Source organism: Phaethon lepturus, unplaced genomic scaffold (assembly GCF_000687285.1).
Source record: "Phaethon lepturus isolate BGI_N335 unplaced genomic scaffold, ASM68728v1 scaffold8212, whole genome shotgun sequence".
Lineage (NCBI taxonomy): Eukaryota > Metazoa > Chordata > Aves > Phaethontiformes > Phaethontidae > Phaethon > Phaethon lepturus.
In genome coordinates, this window is record NW_010521225.1 from 64,021 (window position 1) to 83,120 (window position 19,100).

Below are 19,100 nucleotides of genomic sequence, written 5' to 3' on the forward strand. Positions count from 1 at the left end.
GACATACCTCACCAGGATAGGGAGGATGCAAACAGAAGGGAAAGTTAAAATTCTAATAAACGGATACGTGGTCTGATTTTTTGCTTTGGAAAAATCCACTTCATCATCTATATTCATTTCCCCTGCCAGCTGTCTCCTACCTGTGCACTGACAGACAAACTACCTGTAGAGATTTTGAAAAGTACATTTAAAAATGGACAGTGGAGTCATGTAGAGCATTAAAATTAAGTTACTAACATCAGATCTTGATTTTGCATTCAGCAGGATAGGATGGCAGCTCAGCACACAGACTGCTACTATTTGGTATTTGCTGAGCTGTTGAAAAGCTGCTTAATTTCCAGCAAAAGAAAGACGAGGAAAAAAAAATACACAGATCATCATGAGTCATGGATCTGGCCTAGTGCATCTTTTGACAAACTAAGTTTAAAGACAGTGTTTAATAGCATCATGAATATTTGGGCATCTGCAAGGACTACAAAATCCAAGAGAATCCCCAGGCAAAGGAATGACTTCATCTGAGAGCAGAACTCACACTCTTGGACTGGGACTTGAGTTTCTTTTACGTGATGGGTCCCGTGTGTGAACCCTCACAGGGACGGCTGCTCTGGGCTGTATACCACCATGGACGTGCATTTCTCTACATGGGGAAATACAAATGCCAGACTACTTCCCAGTGATTTTTATTTCCAAGTGCTTGATCAGTCCAGATGCTACTGGCAGAAAGAAGACAATGTCTCCTCAAATGCTTCTGCAGCATAGATAGAAACTGAGAAAACGTCATCCAGATACCATTTTCCCCAGAGGACAGACTTTGGCCTGTTTAGGAGGCTGGTTGACAGAGTCCCTTGGGAGACAGTGCTGAAGGGCAAAGGAGTCCAGGAAGGCTGGACATTCTTCAAGAAGGAAATCTTCAAAGTGCAGGAGCAGGCCATCCCCATGTGCTGAAAGACAAGCCGGCGGGGAAGAAGACCAGCCTGGCTGAACAGGGAGCTTTTACTGGAACTCAGGGAAGAAAGGAGAGTTGATGACTTTTGGAAGAAGGGGCAGGCAATTCAGGAGGACTGCAAGGATGGCTACTGCCGTAAAAAGACAATAAAAAATGTTTCTGTAATGTTGCTATATACATTAGCAACAAAAGGAGGGCTAAGAAGAATCTCCATCCTTTATTGGATGTGGGGGGAAACACTGTCACCAAGGATGAGGAAAAGGCTGAGGTACTTAATGCTGCCTTTGCCTCAGTCTTAACAGTCAGACTAGCTGTTCTCCAGGTACCCAGCCCCTTGCACTGGAAGATGGGGATGGGGAACAGAATGAAACCCCCATAATCCAAGGGGAAATGGTTAGCAACCTGCTACACCACTTAGACACACACAAGTCTATGGTTCTGGATGGCATCTACCTAAGGGTACTGAGGGAGCTGGCACAAGTGCTCACCAAGCCACGTTCAACCACGTATCAACAGTCCTGGCTATCCAGGGAGGTCCCAGTGGACTGGAGGTTAGCAAATGTGACGCCCATCTACAGGAGGGCCAGAAGGAGGATCTGGGGAACTACAGGCCTGTCAGCCTGACCTCAGTGCTGGAGAAAGTTATGGATCAGATCATCTTGAGTGCCATCATGCAGCATGTACAGGACAACCAGGTGATCAGGCCTAGCCAGGATGGGTTTATGAAAAGCAGGTCCTGCTTGACCAACCTGACCTTCTTCTATGACAAGGTGACCCTCACCTAGTGGATGAGGGAAAGGCTGTGGATGTTACCTACCTAGACTTTAGTAAAGCCTTTGACACTGCCTCTCACAGCATTCTCCTGGAGAAACTGGCTGCTCATGGCTTGGACGGGTGTACTCTTGGCTGGGTAAAAAATTGGCTGGATGTCTGGGCCCAAAAAGCTGTGGTGAATGGAGTTAAATCCAGCTGATGGCAGTCACAAGTGATGTTCCCCAGGCCTCAGCACTAGGGCCAGTTCTGTTTAATATCTTTATCAATTATCTGGATGAGGGGATCGAGTGCTCCCTCAATAAGCTTGCAGGCACCAAGTTAGGCAGGAGTGTTGACCTACTTGAGGGTAGGAAGGCTCTGCAGAGGTATCCGTACAGGCTGGATCAATGGGCCAATGACAACTGAATGAGGTTCAACGAGGCTGAGTGCTGGGTCCTGCACTTGGGTCACGACAATCCCATGCAACGCTACAGGCTTGGGGAGGAGTGGCTGGAGAGCTGCCCAGTAGAAAAGGACCTGGGGGTGTTAGTTGACAGCTGGCTGAATATGAGCCATCAGCATGCCCAGGTGGCCAAGAAGGCCAATGACATCGTGGCTTGTGTCACCAATAGTGTGGCCAGCAGGACCAGGGAAGTGATCGTGCCCCTGTACTCGGCACTGGTGAGGCTGCACCTCAAATCCTGTGTTCAGTTTTGGGCCCCTCACTACATGAAGGACGTTGAGTTGCCAGAGTGTGTCCAGAGAAGGACAGCAAAGCTGGTGAAGGGTCTAGAGCACAAGTCTTATGAGGAGCAGCTGAGGGAACTGGGGTTGTTCAGTCTGGAAAAAAAAGGCTGAGGGGAGACCCTATTGCTCTCTACAACTACCTGAAAGAAGGTTGTAGCGAGGTGGGTGTTGGTCTCTTCTCCCAAGTAACAAGTGATAAGACAAGAGGAAATGGCTGCAAGTTGCATCAGGGGAGGTTTAGATTGGATATTAGGAAAAATTTCTTCACTGAAATGGTTGGCAAGCACTGGAACAGGCTGCCCAGGGAAGTGGCTGAGTCACCATCCTTGGAAGTATTTAAAAGCTGTGTAGATGTGGTACTTTGGGACATGATTTAGTGGTGGATTTGGCAGTGCTAGCTTAATGCTTGGACTTGATGATCTTAAAGGTGTTTTCCAATCTAAATGATTCTATGATCCTATGATTTTCCTGCTTCTCATCCTGAGTTCACCTACCAGTCTATCTACTGGGGAGACGCCCTAAATTTTTGGTAGAGATTTTCATGGGATTGGTGTCCCTTAATCAGGTAGAACCCCATACTCCCAAAAGCCTGATCTTTCCCTGCCATTTCAGACATAAAGTAAGGGACTAAAATATAATACTAGAGCCATCCTTAGGTGTTTTTTTTCCAAAGTAGGTAGATAAAAAATTCTTTACTCATAGCTGGAGTACCAGAGTAGCCCTGGCTATCTATCAATCTCTGTAATGAGCATGTGTTAAACACCCACTGGCAGAGTATCATTCTGTAGGATGAGTATCTGCCATATACTGTTTCTCCTTTAACTTATTCCAAAGAGAGAAAAGGATGTATTGGAATGTCTTCTAAAAAGTTTTGTTTATTTTTGCTGGAGGAACAGTGTTTGCAGATGTACATGGTGTTATACTTGTATGGCAGAGAAAGTGAGTTCAAAGGAAGCTGCCTTTCTCTGGAACATAAGGTCAGTGAAAACCCTTATTTCCTGGGGAATTTAATTCTACAGGCTTGGATCAATTCTAAGTAGTAACATTTTCTACAACAGCTTTGTCAGAATGTGGCCCATCATACAAGAGGAGCATACCTACTGAGTTTACAATTTTCAACCTATGTTTTTAGTTAGCACAGGCCCATAGAATTGAAGAGCAGTAGAGAAGGATCAATGCCTTGAATAAATTAAATCAAATTTATCAGTATAGGGTACATACCTTCAGTAGAAGACAGAAGTACCAGGTTTGCACATTTTTCACAACGTCTTTTTGGCCCACCAGAGCTCTCCTCTATTCAAATTCACTTTCATCTAGCTTTTCTTCATTCATGAACTGATCTCATCTAAGCACAAGATCAATACAGTCTTGGTCCTATTACTATAGAAATATGTGGTGAGGAACAAAGAACACATAGACTTATTTCATTCACATGTTATTGGTGCTTGAGTCCATGTTGTCTTAACAGTTCATCCCACAATTCTCTAAGGTTGCTGAAAAGCAGGAAGAGAGAACTGAATGATAGGAGTTTCATCACCATTCATGAGGATTGCTTCAGGAAGGACTTAAAGCATTTTAGCAGAGAACTCAGGAAGACATGACTGTCGCTGCTTTTTTAACCATTAACATTGCAAGACAGGTGGCTCATCTTCTGGCCTGGACACTGACCGTGCCAATTCTAGGTTAAATTCTGTCAGACAAGCTTATAGTAGCCTTTGCATAGTCCCTCTGTGGTTTTGCTTGTGAATGAGAGGTTCAGGACAGAACAGCAGCTGGCACATTCAGTTTCTTTGGAGTTGCTTTAACACATAATACCTGAAGGAGAAACTACTCTCCGAACACTTCTCTCACCCATTTCCTTTCAGCACATAAATCGGAAAAGAGGTAACAATACTGGGTAGGAGAGGCAACTCTCTGCAGGTCACCTTGAACTCACAGAGCAGTTACTTCAAATTTGTAGTTGGAATACACGTGCCTCATATGACTAGCACTGCATGGATTACATCAAGGGGTCAACTGAAGGGGAAACATTTATTTAGAAACAATCAGTGGCAAACCCTGACCTCCAACTGCCTTCAGTTTTCCCCACGACTTGCCCTTGTAGAGTCAGCACTCCCCAGCCCAAATCAGCAATGCTGGGGAAGGTGTGTTCACCACGCGTGCAGACACTCAGCAGGGGAACAGCAGAGCAGACGCACACTTAAAGTGTCACAAAAATAAATAAGGTTGACAGCAACAAACAGAATGGGTATTTCAATACAGCTCTTCATTCGAAAACGTGCTTCTGGCCCACAAAACGACAGCCCATTCATGACTGAGCCAAAGGCTCAGAGGTCACGGTCTCGAGACCTGCACAGCACTTCCTTCCTCTTCCCAAAACTGCAGCCTGCCCACCAGCTGACTCATTTTGTCGACCACCAAAAAGGTTTCCATCATTTGGTACTCTGCAGGCCACAGTGCAAGAATCTGGCTGTAGCACACAGCTAAACAATTCTTCCTGCAATTAATTTCAAACAAATGGGAGAAAGAGGAAAGATTATCCACACCACTTCAAAAAGGGACTGCAGTAAGCCAGATGGTGGGGATTACGTCTGGGGGAAGGCTGCTGGTTTACGATGATAGGATGTGACAGGAAGGGAGCTAGAATTTGGCATCCCCACCCATGCAAACTTAAAACTGCAGTGCGTTACCTGTTGTGTGGGTATTGTTCCAGTAGTGAAGGTTGTATCTCCAGGTCCAAGACTAAAACAGCAGGTCACATTATGGTATCTTGAATTCCCATTTGCTTTGTTTTTACATTTGTGATAGGTAGGTTACCTAAAGAGTGTTTTTATTCATCATACATAAATATTTTTGTGCCATTTACTATGCATGTGAAAAATTGACACAGAATTATTTAATTCCTTTGCTAACAGTTTGAGTCAGTTTTGCTTAATTTTTATTCTTTTCAAAAAGCATTAAAACAGACAGTATAAAAAACTCTGAAAAAAAGCCTAGTTACTTTCAGATCTCTCTTTCAAGGTTCAAAGAAAGAGGATTGTGATAAACATTTTTGATTTATCACTTTTTTAAACATTGATCTTATTGTGCTGATATACACATCCAACCAATTCCAATTTCACCTGCAGAACAAAATCTTTAAAGATGCATGTTGTTAAACCTGTACCAGAAAATAATTTTATTTTCTTCTACAGGCAAAGGTTTGATTAAACCTGAGACACTGTAAAGAAAATGAAGACAGCCCTGAAAAAATGGAAGGACTTCACAGGACTATCTAGAGAGCCATAGATAAACTAAGGTTTCTTAATTACTTAATTCAGTAGGTCAACTTTAGCGAAATTGAACAGCACTATGCTAATAATTTCAGATAAATAATTTCTGTGGGTTATCATCCGGTAGAGTTTATAACTGCAGATGGTTCACCAAGGAAAAGGGGGACAAAGATGTCTCTTATTCTACACCACAAGAGATGGAGGCTTTGAGTTACGAAATAGGAAAGCCACCACATCACCTTCTCTCACTACACTCCTATCCCAGGTCAGTGTTGCATCCATACAGCAACACGCTGTATTTATTCAGCACAGTGTGGATAATCCCCTGATCTCTGGTTCTGCTTGGTTGAACATCCCAGTTTTAAATTGGTATTAGCAATTATGATCCACATTACAATTAAATATGTGGTTTCAGATAAGGGAAAAGAAAAAAAAAAAGATCGGTCCTCTGCTTCAAAGATTCAACAAGAGGTTTTAGACCGCTCAAAGAAGCAAAATGAAGTTATTGAAAATAGACTAATATCTTTTTGCACCACCCTGAGAGAAGAAACCCTTATCTATTCCTAAAAGATACATGTTCAAATGAAAATGCAATTATAGACAAAGAAGATTCTTTCAAACCACTAAAACTGTCTTTACAGCAATTTCAATAGATTCAATGTCACTGGATTTAAACAGCTAAAATTACTGCAAGCTAACTGCTCTTTCTTCAACTTCTTAGTGGCTTTCGAAGATCATCTTAATTAAATGCATTAAGTGATCCTCAGTTAAGCAGGAAAAGGTTTGGTTGAAATTTTTTGTTGTTTTTCCTTTAAACATATGCAGCCTTTCCCAATTAGGGAAAAGTTTCCCATTAGAAAACAAAACTGAAATTTCTTTGTGGTTTCAACACAAACTTGGATCCCTTATCAAAATCGAATTTAGTAGCAAGTGATTTAATTTGACAGACATGCAAATTATGTGTTTTCCCATTTATATATTATTGGCTGGATCTTAAATAGCTAACATTCGTGCTTTGTGATATTGCAGAATCCTATGCTGAAAGGTCAGTAAATGAGCTTTAAATATGCTGCATAGGCAGCTAGAAAAATAATGCCATCTCATTAGTGCAGAGGCTTTTGAAACAAACTGCAACAACTACAGCACGCCAAACAATCAGATGCTCTCTCAGCAGCCTGAGCTTTTCACACTCACAGAAGATTGTGTAGGTGCCTCCACTCATCTCTGCACAAACACGTTCTTCAAGTGTGACCCTTCAATCCTTCAGCTTCTGGATCTGTCTAAAACATGCTTGCTCACATGTCAAGACAGCTTTTCCAAGGAAAAGCTGGATGTCATCTCATTACTTTTATTGCACAATTTGTACCAGGCCTGCTGAGTCCTACATACCTTACAACTGTTCCCCGTGAATATGTCAAGGACCCTGTATGAGCCACACTGCCAGGGGCACAGTGTACATTTAATTTCTGCTTCCTAAAGAAAAGCAAATCACATTTCATCTTGATAAGTATTGATGATTTCTATGAATTTGCCAAGATTATTCTAAACTGTTCTTCTCTCCTCCAGAGTATTTAGTACTTTATCTTCGTGATCTTGGCAACGCTTGCAATGACATTCTTCATTCCCTCACCCTGGCCCAGTCACCATCAGATCCAGAAGGTCACACTGAAGTGCGACCAAGAACATCCCTTGACGACTTCTTAATTCACAGAAAAACCTGCTACAGATAAATAAAAATGGAAGTAATTTGAGTGCAAGCCATTGCTGACTTTGTGCAACAAAATCTCACGCATTCTAAAAGGCTCTCTGGGTATTTTGCAGGCCAGGGAGGGCTGTTATGTTCATCTCTAGCAGGAAATTGTATGTGTAACAAAGTCCACAGATAAAAGAATACAAAACTTAAATATTTTCATATAATCTAGAATACTATCCTTACCAACCTTGTTGAAATTTAGTCAATCTATCAAAGTCATCTTATTTATATGTCTTTATACTTAGCTGTATCTCTTTCTTGAAACTCAGTAGTTAAATTGTCTAGGCAATTTTAAACTAACCTACCAAATTAATCAATGAAAAAGCAAATGCACGATACCTAGTGGGTAAGGATGCAATCCAGTTATTTTGTCAAACTTATGTGAAGGTTGGAAACTCTAATGACTAAGGAAAAAATCATCAGGCTTGCTATAAATAGGCTTATTAACTATAGCCTATTTATATGCACAGTATAACAGCTGCAGCCTTCCAGAAAGACTTGCAGAACAACGTGCGGAACGTGTTAAGAGACAGTCAAATAAAGTATCGTCTGACCATTAATTCCAGCTAAGTGAACAGATCCCTGAGGACTTCAGCATATATAAACTGAGGTCACTGGACTTCAGGCAGAAGTGAAGAACATAAATCCAAGACATCCCTGACTTCAGGTTTACAATGCCAAGAAAGAAAATCATACAAGCAGAACAGACCACGAGCTGTAGTATCTGCTTGTAAGATAAGACAGAAATGAATATTCTTGTCAACAGTTCAAGATCTTGTTTTTCCTTTCCTTCATAAAAAACCCCATGATCTCAGGTCCTCTTCCTGATTATTTGAAAGGGAAAAGAAGAGGAGGGAGGACATCATGTTTTAGAGCTCAGTAATCACTTTCCTGGCAAGAAGCTGGATGACAAACATTTCCCATTTGGAATGGTAGAATATGCTCTGCTCTGCCGAGCAGCACACTACAGAAGAAGGTGTCCTAAAACTATCATATATATATATATATATATATTACAGCATCAAATTCCATTACAGTGAAGGAATATTATTTCATTAAATACCTTCTCCCACAAGCAGCACATTAAACTTGGCACACGAAGAGGATGAGAAAAATGTTTGTCCAGTTAACATTGCTGAAAACAGAAACTAAGCACAATGATCATTAGACCAGGCACACCATTTAAAAATATGGCCCAGAATTTTAAGTGATACAGAAGTACTAAGACAGCATTAATATTCTTCCCTGCTGAGTTGAAATATTTAAAATACAAGGAAAATCCTAATTCTATTTGCTTATATGCACTGTAGGAAAAAACACTGATGTGGTGCAATTTCTAAAGCAGTATGGTTTACAGACTATTTCATCTTTCATCATGATATTATTCCACTGTCCACCCTGTATATGATAATATATGTATCATTAGATGAAATGGGACATAGGGGTTTTTTTCTGGGTAACTTATACCAGGACATTGTACACTGTTCTTGATATTTCTAATATTTCACATTGATAGTTGTACAAATTCACACATTGTGATAGAAATCAGATGTCAAGGGACTATGTGACTACCAGAAGAATATGCATTTAGGTTATTTTTCTTCAAATTTGTAAACCAGCCTATGGAATAAACGACAGAATAAAACTAGCGGGAAAAGCAAATGCAGACTGTGAGGAACATACTTTTCAGTGTGTACGAAGAAGCAAGCCTACAGAACCTGTGGTACAAAATACATTTCTTGTTAAAGACCCTGTAACGTGCCCTTTTTTTTCTTTGCGACTTCAATAAAGAAGAAGAAGAATTTATGTCCTAAATACATAAACCAGTTTACTTTTCTGACAGGTACTATTGAAAAGAGTCAACCATGTAAATCAGGAATTCGTCCAAAATTTCCACCTATCTGTTACAATGAATTATAATTATATTTGCGCACAATGAAATTCTAGATAACTTACATATTCCATCATAATATCTTGTTGCTTTAATTACTGATAATACTTGAGAAACTTTATAAACAGAACTCACTCTTCGATTTAATTAAGATTTATGCCTGCTAGCCTCACAAGTTCTTTAACGTTTAACCATTCTGGACAAATTTTACTGGGATAATGTGCTTTACAATGTATTTTGCTTTGCCAAACCATAATAAATACTTTTGCATCATTGTGACTACACTCACAATAAAGCTACAGTGGCAAAGTGCAAGGCCTTTCAGGTCTCAGAAGCCTAGGGGACTCCTTCTAGGCCAATGAAACTGCATAAAAAACCCTATGCAACAACGGTATAAAAAAACAATAAATGGTATCAACATTTTGAAGCACGTACTAACGAAGTAAAACAAGCTCTTGAGATGAATTCTCTTAAAGACCACACCAACTGTGGTCAGCTTATTGCTTTCACCATCTGTCCGCACTCCTTGTTCTCAACAAAGCAGCAATGTGATGCATGAAACCCTAACAAGTCTACCCGCAATTCTGCAGCTGGTTCAGTATTTCTCAAGAATACCATCTCTCTGCCCACCAAAACTACAAACTCTGCTAGATACTCTGCTACATCCTTGAGTAACCACCTCTCCCAGCTGCTGCAACCACACGTTTCTTAGCATAACACCTCCGCTATCAGTATTTCAGTGTGATTGAACAGAACAAGTTCGTTCTCCCTTTCACCTGAGCCCCAGCCTGAACACTTCAGACTTCACTGCTTTTAGCATTTCCCCTCCACTCCATTAACAATGTTAGCTCACTTCACCATCTAAAATTTCACTGTGAGGTCTTCCTCCACATTGGTCCCATGTGTGACAACCTCTGAATCTGTCAAACAGCCTTCCACATCCAACCCACACACTCTTAGACATGCAGTTTTCCATTAGACTTGCATGGAAAAGATGGGTTTTTTTATCACTGTACTCATCTTCTGGACTGCAGATTCACTAGGACAAGAACTGTCTTGGTAAGCCTCCTTCTGCTGTACAAGGTCAAGCATACAGTCTGCATCTCACAAATACAAACACACTACTACAGCTATTTGACTACTTCTGTAGTGAATGGCTGTTTTTAAACTAACCTTTGGCACTTGGCACTAGCATTTCTGGCACCTACTTATTCATAATGAAAACTACGATATAGTTTCTCTCCTCCTTCCTCCTCAATATTGTGGTTTCTTCCTTCATGCCTCAAGCAAGTATCAGAGCTGCCAAACCCAGGACTACCCTTTAGATACTCTTGCGTATTAAAATGCAAGAAGGATCCAGTGTAATTTTAGAAGATTTTCAATGTTGAGAAAAAAAGATTTCACAACCATTCTGTAAACCCTATGTGCATTTCTAAATTATTACTGAAATAAAATCCCACATAATTCTTTAAACTGCTGTGTGGGAGTAGAGACAAAGGAACGGGTGGGAAGAAAAAATATTACAGTGTATCTGCTTATACTCACATCATCAGAAGGACTACAAAACTGTGTGCTCAGATAAATTTGCTGACCAAGTGAACAAGAACCATAAACGTTTGTTTCTAAACATCAAGTTTCACAATTTAGATGGTTGCAGTTTAAGAAGCAGAGAAGTTAAAACCCAACCAAATGCTCCAAAGAGTAGTGCACAGAGCAAAGGTATAGCAAGTAGTTTTGGGCTGATACTAGACTGGATTCAAAAAGAAAAAGAGGCTGGGGTAGGCAGCCAGATGACATGCATATGGTGATATCCATGCTCAAGCTCAGGTGAAAGGCAGAAAGCATACTGTCTGAGCTTACATCAAGAGAATCCAGATGGAACATGTATCGCAGGGAGACAGCATCAATTTCTCCAACCACCACTTGACTGTAGTCAAGGCCACCTACATGTCCTCATCCTTTGTTCCTGTCACGGTGGTGCCTAGGATATCACCAGTTGCATGCCAGCAATTTGAGTTAGCACACACTAAAAAGGTCCTGCTCCCTCTGGAGACCAGGGGTCGATGGCAACTAAAACAAATGCATTTTTCCTTCATATTGCAATAGCCCATATGCACTGATGGCTACTGTGCCTCAGCTGGCAAGAGGAGGACCCTTTCAAAGAGCTGCTGGCTTGCTTGTACCGAGTGTAGCACATCTCGGTTCTCTTCTGCTATGACCAAGCTGAGAGACACAGCAAATTCAGGGGTCTCCAAGATCAGCAGAGACTGCTACCATCCTGACGTGCTCCCCCAATCTCAGCTGGTCATTCGTAGATATGGTCTAAGTAATTTTTAAAACATCTGAACGTTATAAATGTCACATTACACTGGTGAACCTGACCTGATGTCTTCCAGCAAAATTGTATCAGGAAAATAATTTTTAAAACATGTAAGCTGTTTTGAATCTTTCTTCCATATATACAAATTTGTTCCACTAGTATTTCAGACACACACTCTAAGTAGAACAGTGCTTTTTAACTGTTGCCCCTTAATGACATCAACCACATATGTACGAATCACTTTCAAAATGCATTTGTTGCATACCCAGATAATAAGGTTGCAAAAAACCATGCCTGCTTTAGGACATATCGGTCATTCAGAGTCAGAAGGCAAACTATTGCCAAGTTCTCCCCAGCAGAATTAAATGCTTTCAGTCAGCTCTTGGGTTTTAAATGGGCAATTCAAGTTTTAGATTTGCCAAGCTCTACACCACAAAACTTAGCATGCACTTTAGACTTAAAATTTGGTCAGCCTTCTGGCAGTTAAAAAAAAATAATAAATTTAATGATCAAGTTACAAAGAAAAATTTTCCTCCATATCAGTTTGATATTAATTTGACTGTTTTCATTACTACAAGACCTCTGTTTAAGAACAAATGACAGCAGTATTGCCACTCCCTCAAGGCACACTATAAAAACAACCCCCCCAATTAATAGTGCAAAGTCCTGTTACTAATAAAACAAACACACACACAGAGGGTACTAGTTCTTTCAGCAAATACTGATACAAAACCGTCAAAGAAAATAAAACATTTCCTAACAATGCCAGTGTTCCTTCTTTATCCTTTCTCTTATTTATTTTCACCATTTCTCTTTCTTCTTCTTTCCCATCAGTTTGCTATCATGAAGTAATGGGCTGGCGCTCTCAAAACCCAATGTCCATAATCATCTCTTAAATTCTTTTAAATTCTCTTAAATTCTAGCAGTGGCAGGCATCAGCTTACAGTCACAGGAGAGAGCCTCACAGAAATGCACTTACAAACACTTCAACATTTTGGAATGAATAGCAAAACAATCCACATGGAGCAAATGTGATAATGGAGCCATAACGTGATGGCACCAGGCTCTTAAAACATTTCTACTCAAAGCTCTATTGTATGCATGGTTTAGTTTGAGCATAGGGATATCTGGAAGCCACATCAAAGGGCTAATGGATAGACATTTTGTTAACATATGTAGAACTGATGCCAGGCCATAAAATAACATTGTACTGAGTATTACACATCTTCAGAGAAGTCTTTTTTTTTTTTTCCTGGGGTTGGGTGTGTTGGGTTGTGTTTTTTTTTTTTTTTTTTTTGTCTACAAATTATATCTTCCCTTATGTGCATGAAAGCTTAACGGGCTCTGAAGCCTGGACAATTTTCATGTTCTCTTGTTCCCTGGAGCTTTGCCCAGTATCACAGATTCCAAGAGTGGGCTGATTTTTGAAATAGGGAAAGGAAGAAGAATGAAAAAGTAAATAAGCTGCTATTTCCTTTGTGGAACAGGTTCTGTTATGTCAATCACAGATTGGTAAAGAACTTCACAATCTATTACCTTAGCTTCTCTGTTTCTCAGGTCATTCCTAGGACTGCCACTTTCAAAGTGCTGTCCAAACTTGGCTCAGAGCTACAACACATTCCTCAATGGTCTTTTATGCCTGTGGTGTTCAAAATAGGGTCACTTTTCAAATGGTACATTTTGTAGATATGGCACTCCATAAAAACAGGAGGCAAAAAAGCCATGTAGAGTGAATTCCTGGAACAGGTATTCAGGATTCAAAAAAGCCACTTATGAACCCCTCTGTTTGTGCTCTGATGCCAGATCACAGAATAATGAGGAACCATTAAATTTATGTACTTTGTAGGCCACTTAGGAAACAGTTTTCCCATGACTTAGTAACTGCAAGATAAGTTAAAACAGCACTGCGCACCAAGAAATACGCCGTGTGGAAAGATACTGAAAGTCAGGATTACAGAAGAGTTATATCTTTATCCACTTTGATACCTTTTCAGTTAATCATACATTTCGTGGTTCCATGTTTGGCACATTAGGTACACTGAAGCCAGACTAACAAGAAACAGCCACTATTTATAGTGTTTCCCCAAAGATGGGAATGGTTGCTTCTGCACTTTAAGACCAATCGTGTTACATCTGTATTAAAATGAGAAGACAAACATGTTTTACTGTCAGGTCTGCCTGAATTTCAAACGAAAACCACATTAGTTAACTTGTGAATTTCTCAGTCAGTCAGTCAGTCTCCAGTGTCTCAACTTACATAGTTTAAATAAAACATCTCACTAATACAAAATACAGTACAAAAGGTTGCTAACACCATTGTCCCAGGTTCAATGGTGTGCTTCAAAAATTCCTTCTGCAAGATAAAAGTCGGGGATGGACTTTAAATGTCTCTAACCTGCAGCAGCACGGATCTCAGCAGGTTCTGCTACTATAACTTTCTCATTTCACAAACTCTTTGGCTCAACCATCAACATATTTAAGCCTGTATGACTGCTAAGTCCCACAACCCACAGGTTTTCCACTCTTGCTGCTGTCCTAAGCACCGTGAGAATGTGATCCCAAGCTCAGAAAGGCTGCCAGGGCATCAAGTCATAGCATGTTTGGTCCCACTGCTTCCAACCTGTTTATATGAAGAAAAGCTTGATCTTGAACTCATTACCTTATGGGCACTGGCTAACCTCCTTTGGGCACTTGCAGGGATTCAGGCCTCAGCAGGCACTAAAGCAAGACCTCAGGACTGACAGGGAGGACGGTAGGTGTCTGTGCTCAGAACATGCAGAGTCATGCCTGCTCTGACATTAGCAAGGGTCCTGTCTGGGGAGAGCAGCCCTTCCCTAACTTAGAAGGGATAATGCAAAAATAAACAGACATTGGTGAGACACTGAGCTTTACTGACTGCATGACAAAATCCATTTCCTTTTTCTGTTCAGATGCTTTCTACGTTACCTGAAAACTTGGTAGTGCAAAGTTGCAACTTAGAGTAGGTTTCAAAGTGCATTTTTCTTAGTTGAAGCAATTGATGCTAAAGCATTTACTTACTGGTACTGGCCGGCTGAACAGAAAGGTGAAATCAGAACAGAAACCTGAAGTATCAGGGGGTTAACTTTGCAAAAGTACCTGCATGCCTTCGGTGTGGAGCTGCCTCAAAAAGCAACAGGACATCTGCACCCTTGCCACATCATCACTTCTGAAGATGAATGCATTCCCAAGAGGTTTTTGCTTCACAAAGCAGTAATTATATTTCTTTTATTGCTTTAAGTTATTCAGAAATGTAAATGTAAATGTGTTGAAGTTAAGCACTCTAGCCTAAACACAAGTTTGCAAGTTTGAAAATTCTGAGTTTCAATTTTGATGATATAAAACATTTCTTGCAACAGCAAAACAAAGCATGTGTTACACAACTTTAAGAACACTAAGTCTGAAATAAAGCAAACTTTTAGGAAAGTATGTCAGAAGTATTTAAACTACTTTCTTTTTTCTGTCTTCCTTAACATTTTTTTTTTCCCCCCTCTATTGCTAAATGCAGGAATCCACACAAACCACTCAGAAAAATTACCTAAAAAGGAGGGACTAAACTGGACATGCTGCAAGAGTGGTCAAATACAGCAAAAAAACCCAAACAGGTAAGAAAAACCACTAAATCATTTTCCCCTTTCAAGGACTTTAGTAATAATATTCGATATGGCTTGTAATAGATAAAATTTTCAGACAAATATAATTTCGATTCTTGGTGATTATTTTTAATAAACATGCTAAAATCTCACAGGAGGAACTCATGAATTATTTATAAATCACACAGTATATTAAATTCTGGTCAATATATGGCTGAATACAAGCATGCCTAATGTGCAGTTACATCTAAAACTGCATCACTTCTCACCAGACTTCTTCAGTATCCTACAGCAACCCTAATTTTCAGTTGAGTTCCAGTTTTTTAAGTTATAATTTGCTGCAATACCTGTGACCAGTTACGTTTCACAGGCTTCAGCCTAATTTCAAACTGTTAGACCTTTGTAAGAGTAATACCACCCGCTGCTGATTTCTCACCCAGAGTTCAGAGATCCAGATTTGCTTTTGTTTCAATTCCAAACTTAAATTGAAAATTTGGCCCGTGGAAACGGCACCTTTCTATTCCCCTGGATTTGTACTGCATTTTGAAACACTTTAGCATAAAAGGCATTCTAAGAGTTTGGGTCTGCAATGTATTTTATTGCCTAAATAGCTAGATGGTTCCCATTTTTACCGCAGTAACGCAGTGGAATGAGTGTGGTGAAGTACCCATTAAGGCTTCAAGAGGAACTGAGTACTAAAAAACCTAAACATTCACTTGTTTTATTTTTCTGTTCCTTGGTTACATTTTCAAAGTGTGTCCACTACCACTCTCATTAACATCAGCAGGGGGCTTGTAAATAAGTCTTTACCCAGTGTTTCAAAAAACTGAGCTTCTCAGTGGAAGAAGTGAAGAGATCTCAATTCGTTTCATTACTTAAAGAAACAGAGCAGGAGAGCAAAGAGAAAATCAAGTACAGGCAAGCGCCTTAACACATCTTTGAAGGTTACATTTGGACATTCATAACCTGAATTGAAATGTTGAATTTTTAAATATACCAAACATAGCCTATTAGCTGATTAGAAGCATGACTAAAAATTCAGATGATACAAAATTAAATTAATTGAACCCTAATTTAGTAGTGGGGGCATTGCCTTTAACTTGGTAAATATATGCTTCATGAAGTTAGACTCATAGGTGATGGTATGTAAACCAATAAACTATGAGGGTCGTTACTTTTTCCCTGCCCAGTGATCAAGCTTCTGAAACCAAACATTTACGCTAACACTGAGGATCTCTAGACATCACAGGGCAGAGCTACAAAACTACCATCTCAGAAAAGATAAAAGATTTTAAGAGCTATGCCTGGTTTAAAGGACAGAGATAGTCATTCTTCTTTTCCATTGAAGTTAGAAAACTACAATTTTTGAAAAAGAATCATGGCCCAGTAGATGTACTCTAGCAGCAATTTCTAGCACTGCTGTAATTGAGGTTGCATCAGCATTTTCACAATAAACCATACTGCCAGAGAATTCATTCCATCTTGTAAGCTGACAAGAAGACCTCATACCAGGCACAAATCCTTCAGCACTACGAATTTAGTTTGTATGATTTTTGGCTAAGAAGTTGGAAGAAAACAGAAAGCAAGAAGAAAAGTCTCAAAATGGAAACCAACAATTTAGGCTTAACTAGTGTTCAAAAAGAATTTTAAGATATTTTTTAGCACAGATGGCTTATTCCTCCAAACTAACACACGTACAACTCCTGCTAAATGCAGCAATAATTTGCACAAGAAAAACCATCTTCAAAAAAGTTAAACTGACATCCTGCATTCACTTTTACACTTGAGGGAAAACTCAGGCAAACAATTTGATTTCTGAACAGCAGAACCTGGCTTATTTGCCTGATCAAGAAACCACTTTAAGATTATTAACAGAACAATACACAAGCCCCAAGCACAAATCATTATGGAAACCTTAACTTACTACTTATTATTAAAACAATAACTGTATTTGTTACAGTGCTAGGATATCACTTCTGCTTACATACACGCTTCTTTGTAATCCTATGCAGATGGTACTATTTAAAGTGAGCTTTAAGCCAGGGAAACAAAAAGGAGGAGGCTAAATTGTGTGCAGTTTAGTTGAATTTCCTGTTCTTAGAACACAGCAATTCTTACAGTTTTCTAAAATATATCCTAGTATGATAGAACTGAGCCTGGTGGTTTCAAACCTGCTACCTGAAAAAGACTGAAAAGCCAAATTATTTGAAATATAGAAGAGTACGTGAGTAAGAGTTACTCGTTTGAGGCATTTGTTTTTTTGGGGGGGTTCCTTTTTCATATTTTTAAAGAACAAAATGAGTTTATTTTTGTATGGTCTCACTCACCTGCTCTGGGTACTTGCTTCCAACTATCTCTGCCACAGTGTTAAAAGAAGGAGAATCTGGATAGGTCTTAGCCCCCATCTTCAGGTGCACAACAATCTTAGTGCCCCGGAAAGACATCCGGGACATCATTTCAGCATCTTCCACAGAGATGCAAGCAGTGGGAATCCGGGGCACATCAGGCTGGTAATTCTGCCACCCAGTATGTGGGCTGTGAAAAGAAAAATAAAAACACACTGTTAACACCATAGCTCCTTAAGTGATCATCATTATTATTATAGAATTATTAAAAAATACTTTCATCACCATCCCCAGCAGACTCTCAAAAAGGATATATTTACTATCTTTAAATAAAGCTTTCAATAAAATACATCAAGTGTTTTTATACTAATCAGAATATTTGACTGTTACCATTTCATATGTCTGGAAAGCTGTTCTGTGTCAGCTCTATTTAGGTCATTGCCATGCTTTGACATTACAGTAGTAAATGCTCTGATACCACACTTTCTTCACTGCTTTTTCAGGAAGAAAAGTAACAAAAAGTCAGTAACAGTTCGTACAAATTGCATTTTTTCCCCTGTGAGAAGTAATGAAATCAAAATTCACTACTTTATTTTGAAAAGCACTGATATGACAGACTTCGGGAAAAATAAGACAATGAGACCATAAAAAAAATGCACATTTATTTTTTCGCAGTGCATTTGAGATTTCAACCACTACTTGTAGATGAAAAAGAACTACAAAAAGAAAATATGAACAATTAACATGACACAAATTACGGAAAGAAGAAAAATATACGCCACTAGATGTAAGCTTTCAGGGTCTTTCAGGATTCATGACTATCTACAGCAATTATTTCCCTTCCAGAGGCTCCTTCTACCACTGCTGCATGCAGAGCTTACTGGAGTGAGTGATTCCACATCTGACATCACAGGATCACTAAAAGATAATGGACAAGTTCCTTAACAAGTTCCTTCAATGTTTTTTCACCTTTGGGCATTATTTACATATTTCCCATTTTTTGGTGCTTCTGTTGAGATCTTTGGATCTGACTTGCAGAAGTACTGAGCATTATAGCTGCAGCTGAAGTCAACGCTTCTAAAGTGAAGTTGTATATAAAGCCAGATACAGCAGAAAAAAACACATGGAGGAAAAAAGAGAAATCAGGATCTAGATGTATGCCCAAATTCACAAATACTCCTGATATTAAATTATTGATTGCTTTTATTTCCCACTTGTAAAATGGGAATAAATATACTCTTTGTTTCACAGACAGGGAAAAAGGGAATAAAAATACTCTTTGTTTCAAGAGGACAGACTCAATGAACACTTGAGAGCCAGTCTGATACTACAACAATGATCAGAAATCAACTGCTATACAATTACATGTCCTAAATCCTAAAATAAGCTTAGAACTGCGCATTGAAATATTAGGGTAAAACTCTGAATAAGCAGCTCTCCAGTATTGGCCATACTCTGCAGT

The 19,100-nt window shown here is 39.5% G+C and overlaps 1 protein-coding gene across 1 annotated transcript in view; it reads right to left on the reverse strand.

Annotated features, from left to right (window-relative positions):
• The window catches only part of LOC104616441 (carboxypeptidase Q-like), a gene marked incomplete at its 3' end in the record, with an annotated part of 71,504 nt that extends 53,638 nt beyond the window's left edge, over positions 1-17,866 (reverse strand). Inside the window, exon 1 of the mRNA XM_010281453.1 lies at positions 17,621-17,866. Coding sequence (XP_010279755.1) covers positions 17,621-17,866 — 246 coding nt within the window. The remainder of the gene's footprint in view (positions 1-17,620) is intronic.
• Between the last annotated feature and the right edge of the window lie 1,234 nt (positions 17,867-19,100).